The sequence below is a fragment of the Carlito syrichta genome, unplaced genomic scaffold (genome assembly GCF_000164805.1).
Source record: "Carlito syrichta isolate Samal-C Ts95f unplaced genomic scaffold, Tarsius_syrichta-2.0.1 Scaffold305203, whole genome shotgun sequence".
Classification (NCBI taxonomy): Eukaryota; Metazoa; Chordata; class Mammalia; order Primates; family Tarsiidae; genus Carlito; species Carlito syrichta.
The window spans coordinates 223,753-247,128 of NW_007249299.1; the positions used below are offsets into that span (position 1 = coordinate 223,753).

A 23,376-nucleotide genomic window follows, 5' to 3' on the forward strand; every position below is an offset into this window, starting at 1 on the left:
ACTGTAGTCTGTTTTAGGATGTTCAAAGTTATTTCAATTAGTGCACATTTTGTTCAGTTATGTTCTATACAACTTGAGCTAAACCTTGATTTTTGTTGATTTGTTTGCTTTAAGCAAAGAGATCTTATTAAAAACAAGTCCTAAGATTTATATTGCAATTTGACAACTCTGAGCTTTTGCATTCATAACCTAATGTATGCTTATAGAAGCCCTATGTATTAGAAGAAATGTTAGTATAGTACTACCTCACAGAAAAATTAAAAGACAAAGATTGGTAAGGTTGGGGGAGTACAGCAGAATCATGAGTTATTTCAAATTCCACACCATCTTGTGAATTTTTTTGGCATAAACAGTTGTAGTTGTAGAAGAAATTGTCACTTCTGCCAAAAATCAAAATTTGCTGGTTCAGCAGTTTCTAGTTATACCAATTAAAGACATTCATTTAGTGGCAACATTTACGTCTTATGATCTGATACAGTTATTCCTTCTATCCTTACTTTATTTTTCAATGTGTTTTTCACTTCTTTCCTTCTATTTTTTAGAATATTTTCTTCCTTTCCTTCTGAACTGTAGTGTCCCAAAACTTTCTTACATATGTCCTTTTTTCAGTAGCAATTGTGATTTTTCTGTTGATTGAGCACTAAAACAGACTAATCCTGGATGACATGCTGATAAATACTTTCTTTTCTAAACTACTGTTCAACATTCATCTTGTTACTAGCATGAATGACATCATAACAGCAAAAGAAAGCATATGCTATCTTTGTACACTACAGTATATAATGCTTAAATAGTTAACATTTTTGCTATAAAAAGCACATGATATATTTGTAGGCTGAATGTTTATTAAACATTTTGTTAACGATGATGAGAATTAACACCTATAAGGAGAAGCTTGGTTTCATGCTGAGGTTCAAAATGGTCAATTAAGACAAACACCAATAGAAAGGTGGCACGTACCCCTTTAACTTGAGCAGCATCATTGGCGAGCCTGGTAGTCAATGCTCCAGTGGTGTTTTTAGGGTCATCAAACCAGCTCACATCCTGTGGCACAAAACATGATTTTGTTATCTTAAAGCTCTATTTATGAGACTCTTGGCTCCAGGAGGGCAGTGACAGAGCAAGTTTTGTTTATCATTTATATCCTCTGCATTTAGCACACACGATGTGACACTCAATAGACAAGAAAGAGACTTAATATACAAACACATAAAGAGATCATTCCATTTGTTAAACTTTTGTGTATGTGCAAAAGATGTCCCAAGCATTATTCCTAGAAATGGATCTATAAAACAGTAAACAAAAAAGACAAAGTTGCTGCTAGATGGAAGACACAAATGAATAAACATATACCATGTCAGGTGGTAATAAACACTATGAAGAAACACAGAGCAGGATAAGGACAAAAGTGAGGAGAGGTGCTATTTTAGAGACTGGGGAGGTGAAAGGCCTCTCTCTAGGATAACATCTGAGCAGCGATCTGAATGAAGGAAAGGATAAGAACGTCTGAGAGAAAGAAGAAACAATATGTGCAAAGGCCTTGACACAAAGGCATACTTGATCTGTTCATAACACTAGCAAAAAAACCTTAAAGGCTGCCAATAGCCTAAAAAGAACTTTTGTGTGAATTTGTAAAAGTTGCCTCTTCCTCTGGACAGATTTCTGTTCTCATGTGGCTCCCCCAATCCTCCTTTTCCCCATCTTATGCAATGAGCCACCAAGTATGGAATAGATGTTGTATCAGAAAAGGGTGACATTGTAGCAGATGAGGTCTGAAAGGTGGTGGGGGCCACGCTGAGTATGACCTTATGGGCAGCTGTAAAGATTCCAGACTTAATCCTGAGAGCTAAGGGTAGCCCTCAGGTTTGAGCAGAGGAAGGTGATTTGACTTCTTTTAGAAAAAGGACTCTGGCTGTTTTAAGGGGAACATATTGGATTGGGATAAGAGTGAAGTCAGTGAGACCAGTTAGGAGGCTGTTGTGATATTGAACAGAAAGAGAGGAGTTAAGGTTTCAAGGTTTTTAGCCTGAATAACTGGTAGAAGGGAGCTTTCCTTTACTGATATGGGGGAAAAGTAAATAAGAAGTAAGCCTGGTGGGAAAGGGGAGAGTTTCAAGTTCAGTTTTGGAAATGTTAAAGTGTGAAATGCTTATAATCATCATCATTATCATTAATATTGTTTTCTTTATTTAAATAGCTTTAGGGATACAAATGATTTTTGGTTACACGGCTCCTTTGTACAGTGGTGAAGTCTGGGTTAATTGTACCCACCAACCTTATTAGTGCATACTTTTGAAATGCTTAATTAGACATCCAGCAGAGAAGCTGAGCAAGCAGTTAGATAACTGGAATTCAGGAGAGCAAAAATGATTTCAGTTAAAAACAAAAAGTAATCTAGACTAAATTGTAATACCCAATATAAAATAAGATTTTCTTTTTAAATTCATTTATATTTTGAATATACAAATACTGACAAGATTGTGAATATGAAGTATGAACTTATGGCTATTATACATAACTGGTCCCTAAGGAAGTTACCTGGACTGCTGATTTGCATTAAAGGACTATCTATCATTTGCCCCCAAAATATTTAAGAAAAAATGAAGTACTACAATTTATCATAGTATTTACCAGTTTGTTTTTCAATATTCTTAAGTGTTAAGTGTCTCCCCATTGTAATGTAACTTCTTTAATGACAGGGACCTACAATGCTTAGAACTATGTTTTGTATCTACAAGACAGGCAATTAATATTGCCCTACCTAACAACTTACCAAGAGGGGATTACACAAAACATCAATTCCGCCCTCAAAGTATAATGGATCTAGGAGCTGGCCTGGAGGCTGGTGGGGTAATAGGGTATTTGGCCCTGGACCAAGGTCGGCCTCAAGCCTAAGTGGAATCTCAGTTATAAATACGGTTGGACTTGAGAGTCTGAGGACAGGGTCCTCCATTAAACAGTGCTCTCTCACTCATCAGATGCAATCCTGTCTCTGTCAGTCACTAGCTAGAAATTCCCAGAAATATGTTTTCCTTTTAAGTGGTGGAGGGAGAAATGGGAAAGAACTGAGGAACCAAAGACAGCTGGAGAAATGTGAATGTCCTCTAGAAATCCTAACACATCATCAAACTGATGCTTCTTAGCCAGGGCTCAATGCCAAGTGATTTAGTGATTATTCAATGGCAAGTGATTTCATGATTTTAAAATGTAAAGTTATTAGGTAGCATACAATATTTTCATGATTGTTCAATAAACTTTCCACTTTGAACTGGGCTGTTGTGGTTGCAGCCCCATCATCTCCCATCCCCCATTCTCTTTTCCTAAGAAAAACATTCACTTCTGGCTGTGGTCTGGATTTTGAAGGTGCAAAATGGAAGATGCATTCCATCAAGTCATTACCAACCAGTAACACTGCAACTTGGATTAGTATATCAGTCCAGCCCCAGCCATGAAACTGGACAGTGAGGAATGGGCCATGGGGCTGAATTTTGATATGTGGGAGGAAAGGGTATAGAGAACTTAGAGGATGAAAACTCAAGTGCCCTGGGATTCCCAGGAGAAAGAAGGAAAAAGAGAAAATAGAAGCAGAGTATTGAAGAGCCCTTCTACCTACATTGCACACAACTGCTAAGACAAAAGGCTGGAGGTAAATCCAATGTGGAGATTCTTTGTCAAAGTGGTCCAGTTCCTTGTGCCCACCCACAACAAACACAGCAGGACCTCACCCTGCACTTAGAGGGTAGTTTGGCCACATCTCTAAGATGAAACTGAGGGACAACCTCCACAGGGGCTAGATCTGAGTACCACAGCTGAGCTCCCACTGCCTGAGTCCACAGGGGACAACCCTCAATAGACATACCTGTCTCAGCATGGATCTGAAAACCATGTATCGGAGCCGCTTGGTGAGGATCTCTCCAGCTTTGCCAAACGTGTAACCCTGTGAACAAACACAGGCCACACAAAAGACTTGTTAGAGACCAAGCTACTAATAACACAAAAGGAGGGGGACTTGATGTCACTGCTAAAGCAGGATACTAGACAAAGTCAGAAAGCATGATTTCCAGGGTTTGCTACATTTCTGTGACTGTGTACTGTGGTGCAAGGCTGTCCTGGTGGGTCAGGAGGGCCCAGGTTTGATGCTGCTGATGCTGCTACTCCCAGCTAGCTGGGAGGCTGACCAGGGATGTGGTAGGAAAAGTGTTTCTCTGTCTCCACTCCCACCCCTACTTACTTTTCCCAGTGAACGGGGGTCTATCATGCAGAAAACTGGAGGCTGGGGGTGCTCTAAATAGGATGGCTATGTTATGTATCATCTAAACTGGTACACTTTTGAGAGTGAAAAGGGGTGTTATTACTAATGGCACCAAGACCTGAGGTATAATTTGAGAAAATAGCTTATGGCCATCCCAGCCATAAATGACCCAGAAAACAAAGATACCAAATTCTTTCTTACAAGTTAAAAAAAAGTCAAAGTCTAGGAGCAAAATGGGTTGGAGAAGAAGGCTTACTAAGAGAGAACTTTCTGCACTGTATTTCTTCACCCTTCAAGAATATAATCTTTTGTGTCTGGAGCAGAGTTATTGGAAAAGAATACAGTAGGTTGCGAGTGTGCTGCTATGCTAGGCTACAACTAAGGAGGAAGTACAATGAGTCTGGGGATACAGGACTAGAAAGAATCAGTGTTCCCTTCTTTCTGGAACTGGGAAGTAGCCATTTTCAGACGAGGCTACCACACATTCTGGGAAGCAGAGAATGGCCATGGGGTGCATGAGAAAAGAAGCCTTGATCACAGTCCCGATCTCCCACAGAAACAGAGTAATAGAGGAGGGTGATAACATATTCTCTGTGCTCCCAAGTGGTGTGTTGGATATTATTGAGAGAGAGGGGGAAGAAACACAAAGAGTATAAGTGAAGAAAGAACCAACTCTTCTAAGCAGTCCTGATAAAGGGGACAGTCAGGGTGGACAATGCAAGTAAAGGCCAGATAGGGCCATGGGTCTCTCAGAATGCCTGCTTCCAAGGGACCAAGGGGCCACAATGTCTATACACTATCCTCCACCATCCAGAGTTGTAATGCCACATAACCCCTCTGCCAACATAGATGCCAATGCAGGGAGACGAAGGAGATGGGAACAACCTTAGATCAACTGAGTTTAAGTCTGAAATTACTAAAGTGTTTAAGTTTACATGGAAATGACTAATATTTTTGCTATTGAACTGAATGGAATGTGAAATACCTTGCCCACTTCAGGAATATTACTATTGTTATTTTTGTCGAGAGCTAGCCTTTGTTTAGTGCTTACTCAGACACTGTATTTTACACACATTTTCATTAAGTCCTTATGACACCCAAAATCACCACTTTACAGAAGGAGGGTGATAAATTCCTAGAGGTAATAGCTATAAGGTGGTAGAGTTGGAATCTCAATCCAGGTCTGTGAGAATCCTAACCAGAATGGGAACTCAGAGCCTGAGCTTTTAACTACCCACTGAGCTCCCTCCCATGTTCTTAAAATGAGGGATTAGGCATTTGAACATCTTTAGGGACTTTGTTATCTCTATACTTCATCACCATTTTCCAGGCAAGCCAGGCTCCAGTCTCCCCTAGCACCATAACGTTATGAAGGTACTGCTCTAATTTTCTTTGCTTCGTCAAACCAAATGGGCAAAATTAAGGGGTCAACTTAAAGCCTACCTCCGTCTGGATTCCTTAACCAAATTCACATTTAGTAGTGTGTTCACCTTCTCCAAACACCTGTGTATTAATACCTGTGGTATGGCAATCTTGTATATAATTAGAGTGTCAAATTTATTCTAGCAAGGTAAAATTCTCCAGCAAGACTCTTAAGTACAAAGTAAAGAAGTAATTCAGTCTACATAAATGACCATGAATAGCCAAAAAAAAAAAAAAAACCTTAGCAAAAGAAACAGCAGGAAGTATCACACTTCCAGATTTCAAACCTTAATATAAGGCTACAATAATCAAAACAGCCTGGTACTGGTACGTGAACAGGCATACAGACCAATGGAAGCAGAGCTTCAATTTCTCAACCAACTAATCTTTGACAAAGCCTCCACAACAACTACTGGGAAGAGGAGAACCTATTCAGTAAATGGTGCTGGGAAAACTGGCTGATCACATGCAGAAGACTGAAACAGGATCCCTACCTATCCCCATACACAAAAATTAATTCTAGATGAATCAAAGACCTAAATGTAAAACCTCAAACTATAAGAATCTTAGAAAATGCAGGACATACCCTTATGGAAATTGGAACTGACAACCAATTTCTGATCAAACCCCAATTGCCTATACCATTTGAGGTAAGATAGACAAGTGGGACCTCAGCAAACTGACAAGCCTTTACCAAGTAAAAGAAACCATCAAGAGAGCAGGAAGACAGCCCACAACATGGGAAAAAATATTTACCAACTGTATATCTGACAAAAGCCTTACATCCAGAATCTACAAAGAGTTCAAACGTGCCAAAAGGAAAAAAACCAAATAGCCCCATTAAAAAGTGGGCAAAAGACATGAATAGACACTTCTCAAAAGAAGATACACGGGCAGCCAACAGACACATGAAAAAGTGTTCAGCCTCACTCATCGTCAGAGAAATGCAAATCAAAACCTCACTGAGATACTATCTAACCCCAGTAAGAATGGCCATCATTAATAAGACAAATAACAACAGACACTGGCGAGGATGTGGAGAAAAAGGAATGCTTCTACACTGCTGGTGGGAATACAACTAGTCCAACTTCTTTGGAAGACAATGTGGCAATTTCTGAAAGAACTAGAAATTTACCTTCCATTTGACCCAGCAATCCCCCTATTGGGAATATACCCGAAAGAACTCAAGTCATTCTACCAAAAAGATACCTGCACACGCATGTTTGTTGCAGCTCTATTCACAATAGCAAAAACATGGAACCAACCACGCTGCCCATAGAAGCGGAATTGGATTTTTAAAAATGTGGTACATATACACAATGGGATATTATGCAGCCATAAAGAAGGACAAACATATGGAAATCGCAGCACCCTAGATGGATTTAGAGTCTATCATACTCAGTGATCTATCACAAACACAAAGAACAGAGTACTGTATGTTCTCACTCATAAGTGAACCTTGAACAAGTATCATAATATTATAAGAAAGGGAATGGCAGTAGTGGGAAACTGCCAGGGGAGGAGGGTGGAATTGGGAGTTGTAAGTTTGGATATAAGTACTGGTTATAAGTTTGGATATAAGTACTGCCAGGGGGGGAGGGGCGCACCTCATCAACAAGGATACCTGCATAATGAACATTTGTATATCTAACCCTGAATTGTACCCTACATCTTTAAAATAAAGGAAAAAAAAAGGAATTCGGTCTTTTTTCTTTTGCACCTCTTATAAAGTCCAGAAAAAATGTTCTATTAAAAATTTTAATGCATGCTTACATGTTAAATAAAGATACCTATTCAGAGTTTTATTTTTAAACATTACATGCGGTTAATCATTCATTCATGTGTGACTCATTCATAACTGAGCACTTGGTCACGTGATCTCTTTTAATCATCTAGAGACAGGTATCATTATCTCTGTTTTACACCTAAGGAAACCGAAGCTTAGATGGCTCAAATTACTTACTTTCCTGAGGATACAAAATTAGGAACTGGTACAGCTGGTGTTTCAACCTAGGCCTAATAGCAAATCCATACTGCCTTACCATACTAACATTTAGAGAACCCAATTCTCTGTAATTTCACTTCAGCCATTTGCAAGCGATAAAATTTGATTCTTTACAGTGTTTCCTGTAGTTTTTGTTGGAGAATTGACATTCTTCCATCATTAAAAATGTTCTTTCTCCTTTAGCAAAAGTTGAGAGATAAACTCTTCAAACCCTTTTTAAATCAGCATAACCTGCTTATGGGGTTTTGTTTGTTGTCATTGCTTTTAGAACACAGGAAGACATTTCTTTGAGCACTTACTGGCAGTACTTATATCCAAACTTATAACCAGGGCTCCTCCAAGTCCCAGTTTTGAGTTCCTGCCTTTCATTTCCAATCATTATATTAAACATTCTGTTCCCTCTGGTTTCACTGATATTTCCATTTGGGAGAGGTAAGGGTAGAGAGGAGATAGTAGGCAAGGGAACCAGAGAAAGGCAAAAGGTTTTTGTTTTACATATGTCAAATAAAAACTTGGCTGCTGGTAGCCACGTTAATAAAGAAGAAGTTCTACTAAAAGGTAAACTACACAGATATTTATAAATTCCCCCAGTTGCATTTCTCAAAATGAATAAAGTAAAAATGTATACATTTACCTGAAGGAAAAATGTAATAAAAGAAATAATTCCAAGCACTAGAAACAATAGTGAAAATATGTTACTATTTTGTCGTTTTGTTTCAGGATCATCATTTTTTGTAAAAACCTGTGAGAAAATATCAAGAGTTAATATATAGATATGTATAGATAAACGTAAAGGAGTTTTTAGTTCAGTCACTAAGAAGCCATTTTGGGTCTGATCCATTTTTCATCTAGCACATTATCCGGGCGTTAGGAGAACTTTAGTTTACTGGAAAGCAGGGTTGGCTTTCCTACTGCCAATCTTAAAAGTTTCTGCATTCTGCTTTCTTTAGAGATCAAGAATGGGTTTGTCATTCATAAACTAAGTCCATGTTTTTTCTGCTAAGATTCCTTCTTGGAGTAAGGAGTGCTACCACCACTGTGCAAAGTAGCAATGACAACAAATATTCTTCTCTTCCTTGCTGGGAAATTACATTGTATGGCAATTCAGTATTTAACAGCTTGGGCATTTCAAACTGTCCCCAGATGTCTAGAGTAAATCTGCTGATGTATTTTTTTGTTTTGTTTGCTTTTGGTGAACCAAGGCAAGGTGGTCATCTTATGGCTTTCAAAAAGGTGGTAGTTTTCTTGAGCTAGCCACCTTTGTAGGATGGCCAGTTAGAGAGCTAGCTGGAAACTACAGCTAGCTGACCTAGCACTTTACATGGAAACCTTTCTAGAGATGACTATAAGGACTAATAGGAAGTTTGGTGCTCAAGGAACACAGAGAATAACCATTCCACAGGAAAATAAAACACCTCTCTCCCTTTACAGGGTCAAAAAAAAAAAAAAGGCTTTTAGAAGAGATTAAATAAATTTTTCTTGACTTGTCATTCCAATAGCAGTAATAACAATCATTAAATTCTTACTCTGTACCAAGCATTATCTTAAACAAATTCCTGTAAATCATTCCTTTTATCTTCACAATCATCTCCTGAAGTATGACTTATTATCATCATCATCATTTTAAAAAGAGAGAAACTGAAGTACAGAGAAGCTAATTAATTTGTTCAAGATAACACAGCCAGCAAGGGATGATCCAAGGATATAAATTCAAGCAATCTGACCCAGAGACTGTTATCTTCAAACAGGCAGATGGTTGGTTGCCTATCTAATATGTAGGTGCTAATGTGCCAGTCCTGGGTCACCAGCCTCCAGATATAATGTCACATGTAGAATGAAAAACAAAATCAGTAAGGCGAGGTTTTGTTATAGCCAAACTGATTCCTAACTTTACCACTTAATTTTTTTTCCTGATGATGCCATGGTCTACCTCTCTGCCTGCAAGACATATGTTAGGACAGGGAACATCAAACTATGGGCCACTGGCCAAATGTTTATATAAAGTTTTAATGGAGCACGACCGTGCCCACTTGTTTCCATTTTGTACATGGCTGCTTTTGCACTACAAGGTCAGAGTTGAGTATCTGCAACAGAAACCATATGGTCTACAAAGCCTAAAATATTTACTATCTTACTGTTTATAGAAAAAGTTTGCTGGCTCCTGTTCTGGAACATATGCTCTACAGAATCAGACATTTCTGTCATCTCCTCAGTGTTTTTCCAGCAACTAGAAAAGTATCTGGCACAGAGCAGACAGTGAAAAAATATTTCTTGAATGAATAATATTAAACATGCATATCAACCTGAAATAAGCTAGTCAGGCCTGGGTAGTCCTAAATAGTTGTATATATTTTGTGAGATTAAAAAGTGAGTGTTTGGTTTATGCTTCTTGTGATGATCAATCTCTTTGTCCACAATGTTTTCAGCAGTTATGTCAAGGGTGTCCTCACCTTGGTATTTGGACATCTGTCACTAAACAGAGAACATTCCTTCTCAGACTGTAATTTTATTATTGAAAATCCCACCATTAAGACCGGGTGGAACCAACCTATGTCAATTTCAATCTTTAGGAAGCTGTTCCTTTTTATTTCAGAATAGCAAGTGAGATGAAAATTATATCGTACAGAGGCAGCCTACTCATGTCCTGGCAAGTGTGTATGTTAAAGAACAACTCATTCAAGCCAGTCTGACAAACACGTGAGGAACTGTCTTTGCACATTGGTGAAATGACGGTTCATAGGGTTTGCTTAGAGCCCAATGTTGGCAGTTGTGGGAAAGTCATCTCATCAGTTTCATTGACTATTTCAGGAAGCTGTCCCCCAGGGCCCTAGAACAGACACCAACTGCCAGGACAAAGGAAGGCTCACAAAATTAACTTTCCTATCACAAACCAGACTTCTAGTCTTATATCTTCAAGCCAGTTAGTTTCATATGAAGATACATGGTTTTTGTATACCAGAACAAACACAAACAGTTCATTCATTTTTCAGTCAGTCTCATAAATCCCAACAAATGAACATGAAAACTTACCCCTATTATTTTTGAAAATATTACTGAAAATGCTGGTTGCAGGCCCCCATTTATAACGGCACAAAATACACCAACAACAAAATAAGGCCATTCAGTTAAATTCAGCTTCAAGATCCTCCAAAAGGAAACTGGAGGTACATTTTCATCCTAGAAAACACAAAATATCACAACAGGCTAGTTTTTAAAAAATGATAATTGACCTTATGATGCACATTTCTTTCATATGCACAAAAAATTTTAAAAGAATATAGCCTGCCCTTATTCCTTACCCAATGATGGCTGCATAGCTTCAAAAAATTCTGACACATTTTGCTACAGGACTCCTTTTATTTTTTTTAAAAGAAATGAATGACATTTCCACAAACATTTACATATTACTTGGCATTTAGAACATAACAAGCGATTCCTCCACAAGATGGCAACGGCATAGGTGGATTCATGAGACTCTCCGAATGTGAGTCCCCAAAAAGACTCTTACTTTTCTTCCCGCAGCCCCCTGCCCACTGCCAGCTGCACTGATATGAGGTCCAGGGACCCACGCAGGGCCAGATATTGCAGTCCCCGGCAGTGGCTGCTCCACTATATGTGACTCCCACCTACTCAGGAGTCCCGGGTCTCAGCTCCCTCCTGGCTACATCATCCCGCCCAGCTCCCAGCACCAAACTGCTGGTCACCCAGGGAAGCTCTGGGCGCCCGCCCCTCAGAGATACCAGTCCCATTTCTGGCTGAAGTGCCCTGTGAGGGACCCAGGGCCACCACCTGCCCTTTGGAGCTTTGGAGCTCTGGAGCCCCGTGCCCAACCTGGCTGAGGCACTCAGTGCACGACCTCAAGCTTGTATAAGGGAGCAGAACCCCAAGCTTGTGTAAGGTGCTGATCGGAGGCTTCCAGCTCCAGAGGAGGGAACGCCCAACCCTCTCCTCCACCCCAGCCTGCTGGTGACACCCCAGATCCAGCACCAAGCTGTGCAGCTGATCCTGCCCAGAGACCCAGATGAGCATCCCTAAAAGTGAAAGTGAAAGAGCCTCCACCTCGGTTCCCATGGTGACATCGTTAAACAGGAGACAAAGCCCCTCCCCTACCTGAACAGACTGAGACAACTAAGAGTCACAGACCTCCCAGGCAGCAGGCTAGCTGCCTGCAACAAAAATAAAGGGGAGAAGCTGGAGATCAGAGCTCAAGTGACCTTAGCCACTAAGGAAAGATTACAGAATTAGTCTGATCTCTTATTTTGACCTTTGGTTTTATCATTCGGACTGTATGTTTGCTCACGATTGTTTGCTTTCTAACTTACACTATCTGTTTCATGATCTTATTGGTCTGTCTCTATGTAGCTACCAGTATTCTTTAGGGAATTCTCCTTCTGTGTTTTTCTTTCACTTCTCTCGGCCTTGTGTCTCTTTTTCACCTATTAGTTGGTATGTATGTCTGTTCTCCCTCTCACTCTTCTCTCTCTCTAACTTCCTATTGACTGCCCCTTCCTCCATTAGTTTCCTCTTTTATACCTCCTTTTGCTCCAGGGATGAGAGAAAAATCTTCACAAATGAATAAAAACCAAAAGAAGAACATGGGTCTCTCCCAGACCCCTGGGAGGGCAGACACTGAGAAAACTGACTTCGGATGCAAACAATGAAGAGCCCCCAGAATGACTAGTCTCAAACTACAAACCTAGATATCAAGACATTAATGGAGAGATTAAAAAGAATTGAGGGGACTCAAGAAGAAACTAGAAAGGAGCTGATATCTGAGATAACCATAATAAAGAATACTGTGAATGAAATAAATAACAAACTGATAAGCATGGAAAGCAGAATTACCCAAACAGATGAAAGAATCTCAGAGCTTGAGGACCAAAATATAGGACTAACCCAAACTCTCAAAAACACAGAAAACAAGCTCAAAAAGATGGAAAAAAACCTTCAAGAGATGAGTGATTACTTCAAGAGACTGAACCTAAGAGTAATTGACCTTCCTGAGGCAGAAAGAGAGACAGAGACCACACTGAAACAAACCTTCCATGAGATCATTCAAGAAAACTTCCCTTATTTAATCAATGATGCAAAAATTCAAACACAAGAGATTCAGAGAACCCCTGCAAGACAACAAATGAGAAGACCAACTCCTAGACACATAATAATTCGCCTAAACAAAGCAGGCATAAAAGAAAAAATCCTAAAGGCAGCAAGAGAAAAAGGCCACATCACCTACCATGGAAAACCAATTAGAACAGCAGCAGATTTATCTACAGAAACCCTGCAGGCTAGGAGAGCTTGGAGCCCTATCTTCAAAGTCCTAAAAAATAAACAATTTTAACCAAGAATAGTCTATCCTGCCAGATTAAGCTTCATCAGCAAGGGAAAATTAAAATCTTTCCCAGATATCCAATCCCTAAGAAGTTACGCTGCCACCAAACCACCTCTACATGAAACACTTAAGAAAGTACTAAATACAGAAGAAAAGGGGGAAAAAAACAATGTTCTTCACAAGAGTACAGGAAAAAGAATAAAATACACATGAACCAACCCCAAAGCCAAAAGAAAGACAATAAACCAAGTGGAAGAACAACTCCATAAGAACTCTATAATAGGGACAAACTCTCACATTTCAATAATTAGCTTGAATGTGAATGGACTAAATGCACCACTGAAAAGACATAGAATGGCAAAATAGATAAAATATCATCAAGCAACAATATACTGCCTTCAAGAGACCCATCTCACTAGAAAGGACGTGCACAGACTCAAAGTAAGAGGATGGGAAACAAATTTTCAGGCGAATGGAACACAAAAGAAAAGAGGAGTCATGATCCTGATTTCAGACAAAATACCACTTAAGCTATCAAAAATTTAAAAAGATACAGAGGGTCACTACACAATGATAAAAGGTTCACTCCATCAATAAGAAATATCTATCCTAAACATATATGCACCTAACATAGGTGCACCAACTTTTATAAAGCAACTCCTAGGAAAACTAAAGAAAGATATTAACTCTAACACAATCATAACTGGGGACTTTAATACCCCACTGACAACCCTAGACAGATCATCAGGACAAAAAATCAGCAATGAGATCCGGAACCTCAATGTGACTCTTGACCAAATGGACTTAATTGATACCTACAGAACCCTCCATCCAAAGACCACATAATACACATTCTACTCATCATCACATGGAACGTATTCTAAGATTGACCACATAATTGGCCATAAATCAAGCATAAGCAAAGTTAAAAGGACTGAAATTTTACCATGCACCTTCTCGGACCACAGTGGAATAAAAATAAACATTAACACCAACAGGGTTCCCCCAAAACTCACAAAGACATGGAAACTAAACGGTATGATGCTAAACAATTCCTGGGTCAATGATGAACTCAAAACAGAGATCAAAAGATACCTGGAAACAAATGAAAATGAAGAAACATCTCACCAAAATCTCGGGGACACCATGAAAGCTGTAGTAAGAGGGGAAATTATATCCCTACAAACGCATATGAAGAAAATGGAAGTAGCACAAATTAACAGCCTAACAAGTCACCTAAGGAAGCTGGAAAAGCAAGACCCTAACAAGTCACCTAAGGAAGCTGGAAAGCAAGACAAAAACCCTAATTTCAGCAGAAGAATCCAGATCACTAAAATAAAAGCCCAAATCTAGGACATAGAAGACAAAAAGATAATACAAAAAAATCAATGAAACAAAAAGCTGGTTCTTCAAAAGGATAAACAAGATTGATGGTCCCCTAGCTAGACTGACCAAGAAAAAAGAGAAAAAACTCAAATAAGCACAATCAGAAACACAAAAGATGAAATCACAACTGACCCTGAAGAAATATAAAAGGTCATTAGACATTACTATGTACACTTGTATGGAAACAAACTTAAAAACCTCAAGGAAATGGAGGACTTTCTGTCATCACACAACCTGCCTAGGTTGAAACAAGAAATTGAGACCCTGAATAGATCAATAACAATCAAGGAAATTGACTATGTAATAAGAAAACTACCTACAAAAAAAAGCCCTGAACCAGATGGCTTTCCAGCAGAATTCTAGAAGACATTTAAGGAGAAACTGATTCCAATCCTACTGAAGGTATTTCAGGCAATTGAGAAAGATGGAACCCTCCCCAAATCATTTTATGAAGCTATCATCACATTGATACCCAAGCCAGGTAAAGATCCAACAAAGAAAGAGAACTACAGGCCAATATCTTTGATGAACATAGATACTAAAATTCTCAACAAGATCTTAACAAACCAGATTCAACAACACATCTCAAAAGTCATCCATCATGACCAAGTAGGCTTCATCCCTGGGATGCAAGGCTGGTTCAACATTCATAAAACCATAAATGTAATTAAATACATCAACAGATGTCAAAACAAAAACCACATGATTATATCATTAGATGCAGAAAAAGCTTTTAATAAAATCCAGAACCCCTTCTTGATAAAAACCCTTGAACACCTAGGTATAGATGAAACATACCTCAAAATAATAAAAGCCATCTATGAGAAACCCACAGCCAACATACTGCTAAACAGACAGAAATTGGAACCATTTCCCCCTGAAAACTGGAACAAGACAAGGATGCCCACTCTCACCCCTCCTGTTCAATATAGTATTGGAAGTCCTGGCTAGAGCAATCAGAGAAGAGAAGGCAATCAGGGGTACCCAAATAGGAAAAGAGGAAGTCAAATAATCTCTCTTTGCAGATGACATGATCGTGTACCTTGAAAACCCAAGAGAATCTGTCAAAAACGTCCTTACACTGATAAAGCCCTTTGGCAAAGTCTCAGGATATAAAATAAATGTGCAAAAGACAAATTACCAACAACATTCTTCTCAGACCTAGAAAAAACAACATAAGGATTCATATGGAAACACAAATGACCAAGAATAGCCAGAACAATCCTTAGCCAAAAAAAAAAAAAAACAAAGCAGGTGGTATCACATTACCAGACTCCAAACTTTACTATAAAGCTACAATCATCAGAACAGTTTGGTACTGGTATAGGAACAGGCATATTGATCAATGGAATAGAATTGAGATCCCAGAAGCAAAAATCTCAATTTCTCAATCAACTCATCTTCGACAAAGCCTCCACCACCTACCACTGGGGAGAGGAGAACCTATTCAGCAAATGGTGCTGGGGAAACTGGCTGACCACATGCAGAAGATTTAAACAGGACCCCTATCTATCTCCATACACAAAAATTAACTCCAAATGGATCAGAGACCTAAATGTAAAACCTCAAACCATAAGAACCCTAGAAAATGAAGGACATACCCTCATGGAAATTGGAACTGGCATCCAATTCCTGAACAAAACCGAAACCCACAGGCCATAAGGGATAAGATAGACAAGTGAGACCTCATTAAACTGACAAGCCTCTGCAAAGCCAAAGAAACCATTAAGAGAGCAGGGAGACAGCCTACAGACTGGGAAAAAGTATTTGCCAACTCCAGGTCTGACAAAGGCTTAACATCTTGGATCTACAAGGAACTCAAATGTGCTGAAAAGAACGTTCATATCAAATAACGTTCATTATAAAATGGGCAAAAGATATGAACAGACACTTCATAAAGGAAGACATCTGAGCAGCCAACAGACAGATGAAGAAATGTTCAACCTCACTAAACATCAGGGAGATGCAAATCAAAACCACATTGAGATACCACCTAACTCCAGTCAGAATGGCAATTATCAACAACTCAAAAAATAACAGTTGTTGGAGAGGGTGTGGCAAAAAGGGAACACTTCTACACTGTTGGTGGGAGTGTAAACTAGTGCAACCTCTGTGGAAAGCAGTGTGGCAATTCCTAAAAGCTGTAAACATCAACCTCCCATATGACCCTGCAATCCCCCTACTGGGAATATACCCTGAAGAACTCAAATCACTCTATAAAAAAGATACCTGCACACGAATGTTTATCGCAGCATTGTTCATAATAGCAAGAACCTGGAACCAACCATGGTTCCATCAAAAGAGAACTGGATTAAAAAATGTGGTACATACACACGATGGAATACTATGCAGCCATAAAAAAGAACAAAATCATGAATTTCGCAGCAACCTGGATGGAACTAGAGTCTATAATACTGAGTGACCTCTCACAGAAACAAAGATCCGAATATCACATGTTCTCACTCATATAGTGGACCTTGATCATCCAACGCACTACCATAAGAAAATGACTGACAATGGTGGGAAACTATGGGGGGGGAAGGGGGACAGGACTAATGGTAGTAAACATCTGTCTGGGGACGGGGAGACACCTGTTATCAACAAGGGGGCCTGAATGAAGCATATTTGCATCCCTAACCCTTAACTGTACCCCACAATATCATAATAAAAAATATTGATAAAAAAATAATAACAAGCATATTTACAAGTAGGGATAAACAGAATAAATAGAATATAAAATTTGATATTTGAAGACCTAGTACAGTCTCTACATTGCAAATTCTAATTCTAAAAATCTTATCCTATAAATTCTCATTCTGGTTTTTTTTTTTTTTTTGAGTTGGAGTCTCACTCTGTCACCCAGACTGGAGTGCAGTGGCCGCTCCTGGCCACCACAGCCTCAACCTGCAGGGCTCCGGAGATCCTTCCGCCTCAGCCTTCCGAGTAGCTGGAGCTTCAGGCATGCACTACCACGCCCGGCTAATTTTTTTTTATTTACAGTAGAGATGAGGTCTCACCAAGTTGCCCAGGCAGGTCTCGATCCCGCGGGTTCAGGCAATTCACTCACCTCAGCCTCCCAATGCACTGGGATTACAGGCTGAGCCACCGAGCCCAGCTAAATTCTCATTCTTAAATTCTAATCTGATTCTAAAATGTTGACATTTTGGCTTGTAGAACATGCTGAAGGAAAGGACAGGAGGATTCTGAACAGCGCTTTCCTGTTCCTACTCCTATTCCAGCCCCAGGACACCAAACTAGGAGAGCCTCAGGGAGTGGGCTTAAAGCAAACTCTACATCCTCCTTCATACCAGAGCCTCTTTTGTACTAAGCTTTCTGTCTTGGCTTTGTGATCCACGGACACTCCTGCGTGTTGATCTTTTTCTTATTAGACTGGAGCCTGAATCTTTCGAAGACATTTCCAAGGCATCAATTTCACTTTTGGATTCATCAGCTGCATTTTCTAATTCAATTTCATTTCCTCCTGTCTAAAATAAACAAGAAATATCCAGAAGCTAGTTAGGCTCAGTTCACTGAACATTAGCTATCAAGGAAAATGGTAATTTATTTAAGTAATTACAGGAAAGGGAAAAGCTAAATTGCTGAGGGGGTATGTATGTGTGTGTGATATTTGAAAATGAAAACCACTAAATAAGAAGAATCCTTACTGAATATGCTGAAATAACATGGCATCCATCCCATGAATCTTATCTTTTTTTGTGGCTATTTGGCTTAATCAGGTTTGTGGACCAGTGCTGTCAACAGAAATATGGTGCAAGCCATACTGTAAGCCATGTCTGTCATTTTAAATTTTCTAGTAACCACATTAATAAATGTGAAAAGAAAGGAGTAAAATCAAGTTTAATTATATATTTTATTTCACCAAATATATCCAAGGTATTACTGATATCCAATGATACTGCGGCAACATCTAATCAATACAAAAATTAGTGAGATATTTTGCATTCTTTTTTGGTACTAAGTCTTTGGAGTCTTGTGTGCAGATTCTATGTACATTTCTATTCAGATTAACCACTGTTTAAATGATCAACAGGTATATGTGGATACTGACTACTATAATGGATAGGTCACCTTTAAACCTTTTACAATTTTTGCTTATCCTTTTTTATTTTCCCTCCTTTAAAGAGGAAAAAAACAATCTAAAACACTGATCTGATCCTGAATACCCCAAGTGCTTTTTCTGACTTTTCGAATAATGAAATCAAATCGCATTTATTTTTAGCATTAAACACAGCATTATCACTGAGGTAATGTAGGAAACTTCTAGAGTTAAAATTATACCTGCATTGTGACAAGTTTGAAGTAAACACCCTTCTCTTTCATTAGTTCATCATGATTTCCTCTCTCCACAATGACTCCATCATCAAAGCCAGCGATGACATCAGCATTACGAACCGTTGATAAACGATGAGCAATCACAATGGTAGTCCGGCCTTTCCTGGCCTAAAAAGAGAGAGAGTTTTGAATACATAAACAATTACATGCAAAAACTCATTCATTCTGTGTATATTCACTGAACACCAATGCTTTGGACATTATAAAACCATCAAAGCTACGTAAGATATTATTTGATGACAATAAATATATAGTTACTTGATAATGATTTGAGATGACGTTTTATTACAATAAATACAAACACAATATAACATTCACATATTAATATTATGTAAGTCTCTAAGTATTTCGCTTAACCTAAACTTGTTGTAATAATCCGAGGCTTATACAAAGTAACAAAATCCCGTAGTCCAGGCATTGGCTAGTCAAAACAAACACAAGCCAGTGGGGCTGTACTGGGATATACCAGCTAGCAATCAGTCCTCAGAATCATAGTGTCCCTATTTCACCTGACTACTTGGATGAACAAGATAGATAATAAATGTAAGGCAGTAAAGTCTAGACTTCAGTGCCAGATGGATCTGAAGTAAATTTATGAACTTATTTTATCCGAGTATTTTAACCTGTGTGAGGCTCAATTTACTCATATGTAAAATAGAGGTATAATAAGATTCGCTTCTTAGGGTAGTTTTGATTGAGTAAATAAAATAATGCACATAAAGCATTGTGACTTTATACATAGTAAGTGCTTAATATATGATACCTTTTCCTAGGCAGAAAAATTATGGGAAAATTGAAGAGATACATAAATGCTTTAATAATCTTATTTTTATTTTAACAAAAATAAAACAGAGTTGGATAACCAGGCCTTGTCTGAGATTTCTTTAATCTTTGTAACTTTCCCAATGCTTACGATTTTTGCTACTTTATGTTTCTCTCCAGTAATTAGCAATAAATTTTTTTTAAAAAACCACAGAGAAGAAAGAAAATGCATGTGAGAAAAATTAGTGATAGGGAAGACACGGATCAATTCTTTAGATATTTTTGAGAAAGGGGGCATGTGAAATTCCCCCAAAATTTACACTTTAAAGAAAAAGTATTTTTAAATACAACCTTTAAAAATTGTTTTTATTTATAATTTTATACATAGTTCCATTACAGAACAATAAGCAAACTAAGATAAGCAAAGCAATAAGAAAACACAGATGTGAAATCACAGATAAGCAAAGTGAAGGGGAAAAAAGCAGCCACAATCCCATCTGCCTCTGTTTTGGTTCACAGAATATTTAGTAAGTTGCTTTTTTTCCTCTCTCAACAATTAAGCACGTTGACAGGATGTTTAAAGGAACATTTAGTGTTATTTTATTAGAGAAACAGAGAGTAGAATATTGGTGCATCTTTGAATTCTACTGTGGCATCTCAACTTAGATAACTTTTGGTTAAGAGGTCTCCACATTCCTGGTCCTTCCAGAGCTAGCCTGTTATCATTATATGCTGAAGACCAAGCACACAGTGCTTGGTACACAGCAAACACTCAAATCCTAATTAGTGAATGACTCATATGAACTCAAGAATTGCAGGAAGGCCAACTTTGTTGATAGTCAAGGATGTTTCATGGCTCAGGTAGGTTTCCAATACCACAGACTCTCTGCCTCTGTCCTGGGGATAAGAGGTTCCTCATTTCCCATAGTCTCCAAGTAGCATTTAACATCTTGGAAGTTAAATGTGGAACTTCAGATCACATTTTCCTCTTGTTGACAATATTGCAAACTTTCAAAACCTAAGTACAGGGTTATCCCCAAAGCTTCAACATCACAATGAGGACCAATTTTCCTATGTCTATATTTCTCATTGTTTAATTTAAAAGATTTGCAAGTTGTCTATGATAAAGACGTATTCATCACCACTAAAAAAAAAAATCAGAGAAATAGAAATTGAACAAGCAAGCAAATAATCAAATAGAAAAATGACTTCAAAGAGGCCTGAGGCTTTTATTTTAATAGCTGGAGGAATCATCTAGAAGTTACAGAATACAGAAATTTCCAGTATTAAGAGGAATTACCAGTGGAATGTTCTTAAGTTTATGAATCAGGTTGGTTTTAATTAACTTCCCACAGACCTTATCCAGAGCCACCTGAACCACCGCTTCACTTTCTGTGTCCAAGGCTGATGTGGCCTCATCTAGCAGGAGGATCTTGGGATTGCGAACCAAGGCACGTGCAATGGCGATTCTCTGTTTCTGTCCACCACTCAGCTGGGCTCCTCTCTCTCCCACCAGGGTGTCAAATTTCTACAACATGGAAACACAGAAGGATATCACAAAAGAACAAGCTATCTCAGCTCACATTTTAAATTGGTAAGGAATCCCATAACAACCCAAGTCTCACAGGCAAGAGTCAAATTCTTAGTGCAATAAACAACCACTATTTTTAAAAATATATTTACGACTAGTTTATTCTGCTAGAGCTTTCAAATCTGAAGTAATTTTGATTTCCCATCTTAGGGGTTGTCTCCAATTCATAGTAGTTTTCTAACTTCGTATGTATTAGGCCAGCATTTATTATTTGCACTTCTAGAATGGCAAAGGTCAAGAACAACTTACATGAGGCAGTTTCATGATAAAGTCATAGGCATTGGCTTCCTTGACAGCTTTCTCAATCTCATCCATGGTGACATCTTCACGGCCATAGCGAATGTTTTCAGTTATTGTGGTGGCAAACAACACAGGTTCCTGACTCACCACACCAGTAATTTCCCGTAGATACCTTACGTTTATGGCCCTAATGTCCTGTCCATCAATACTGACCTGGAAAAAATGGTAAGTGTGATTTTCATACGTTTGTAGTTGAAATGACAACATCAGAATGATCTACAAGGGTAATGGCTAATTGCCGCAGTGTCTAGCTCAGCAGGGATCACCTCACCGTGCCTTCTGTGGGATCATAGAGTCTCTGCATTAGCTGGACCGTGGTGCTCTTCCCACAGCCACTGTTCCCAACCAGGGCCACCGTCTGCCCACTCTGCACCTTCAGATCGAGGCCTTTCAAGATCTACTAGGACAAATGAGAAATAAATTTTAAGGCAATTCACAGATACAGTGTATATGAACTGACAGTTCAATTCAGTATTAGTCTAAATAAAATACACATGCACATTTTAAAAATAATCTCTAAAGGACAGTATCAGAAACTTTCTCCAATCGATTAATTAATTGATTAATCATTTATCACTGTACCTTAACATCTTTTCGAGATGGGTAACTGAAGTGAACATTTCTGAATTCCAAATTTCCCTTAATATTATCTGGTTTGTGGCCATTCTTCGAATAGCTGTCAATATTTGGTGTCTAAACAAAATCAAATTGTAAGAGATTACTAGGTTACAGTAACTACTTTTAGTGACATTTTGAGGAAAGCTGCATAAAGTGATAAAGTAATAGATTCTTAACTGAAAAATCTGTTACACAGATGGATAAATGACCAACTCAGACTTACATGATCAATTATCTTGAAGATTTCATAAGCTGCTCCTCTTGCATTTGCAAATGCTTCAATGCTTGGAGATGCCTGTCCAACACTAAAGGCCCCAATTAATACAGAAAAGAAGACCTAAGGAATGTGAAGGAAAATCATCAAGTTACTTAGATAGTAATAGAACAATTTTTTTCATACTTCTAACATAGTTAATTAAATTTTTTTTTAATTATTTTATTTTATTTTATTTTTTGAGTTGGAGTCTCACTCTGTCACCCAGACTGGAGTGCAGTGGCTGCTCCCGGCCACCGTAGCCTCGACCTACTGGGCTCCGGCGATCCTTCCGCCTCAGCCTTCCGAGTAGCCAGAATTACAGGCGTGCACTACCACGTCCGGCTGATTTTTTGATTTATTGTAGAGATGAGGTCTTGCTGCCCAGAGGGTCTCGAACCTGCGGGCTCAGGCAATCCACTCACCTCAGCCTCCCAAAAGGGGGGGATTAATTAAATTTTAAAATGGCAAGGCAACATATGAATACTGGGTATTAAAAATATTTTAAAAGTTTATAACTAAAAGTGTAATTTTAAAATGTATTACCTCTAAAAATGTCAAATAAGTGAGGTGATGAGTATATTAATTAGTTTTGGTTTACTCACTCCACATTGTATATATATCAAAACATTACATTATACTCCACAAATGTAATACAATTATGATTTTGTCAATTAAAAATAATATAAGTAAAAAATGTAAAAATATTTTAGAAGTTTAAATACTTTTCAGTCTAGAATGCAGAATTAGTTTTACCTGCTCAATAAAACAATGATTTAAGTTCTATAGGACCAGACTACTATAATAGAATATTTTTATATTTCTCCACTAGCTAAGGATTTTTGTTTACATCATCAGCAGGGTAAAGTAGAAACAAACACTAGCAAGAGAGTCAGAAGACCCAGGTTCAAATCTTGGATTAGTACTAACTAGCTACAGGTATTTAGGCCATTATCTTAGATTCTTTGGACTTCAATTTCTTTATTTATAAAAATAGGCAAGATTCTATGTTTTCTCTACCCAGCAATCATAGAGAAGTCATATCATGATGAAAGAGTCTATGAAAATATTTTGAAAATTATAAAGCACACCTATAGCATAA

The 23,376-nt window shown here is 38.4% G+C and overlaps 1 protein-coding gene across 2 annotated transcripts in view; it reads right to left on the minus strand.

Moving 5' to 3' along the window:
- The window catches only part of ABCB1 (ATP binding cassette subfamily B member 1), a 97,652-nt gene that overhangs the window by 27,528 nt on the left and 46,748 nt on the right, over positions 1 to 23,376 (minus strand). For both annotated transcript variants that reach the window (XM_021714074.1, XM_021714073.1), the window contains 11 exons: positions 22,245 to 22,358; positions 21,986 to 22,096; positions 21,675 to 21,800; positions 21,353 to 21,556; positions 20,870 to 21,040; positions 18,697 to 18,858; positions 17,706 to 17,882; positions 10,710 to 10,856; positions 8,314 to 8,421; positions 3,860 to 3,937; positions 961 to 1,044 (listed from right to left, as the gene is read on the minus strand). In XM_021714074.1, coding sequence (XP_021569749.1) covers positions 961 to 1,044; positions 3,860 to 3,937; positions 8,314 to 8,421; positions 10,710 to 10,856; positions 17,706 to 17,882; positions 18,697 to 18,858; positions 20,870 to 21,040; positions 21,353 to 21,556; positions 21,675 to 21,800; positions 21,986 to 22,096; positions 22,245 to 22,358 — 1,482 coding nt within the window. The remainder of the gene's footprint in view (positions 1 to 960; positions 1,045 to 3,859; positions 3,938 to 8,313; positions 8,422 to 10,709; positions 10,857 to 17,705; positions 17,883 to 18,696; positions 18,859 to 20,869; positions 21,041 to 21,352; positions 21,557 to 21,674; positions 21,801 to 21,985; positions 22,097 to 22,244; positions 22,359 to 23,376) is intronic.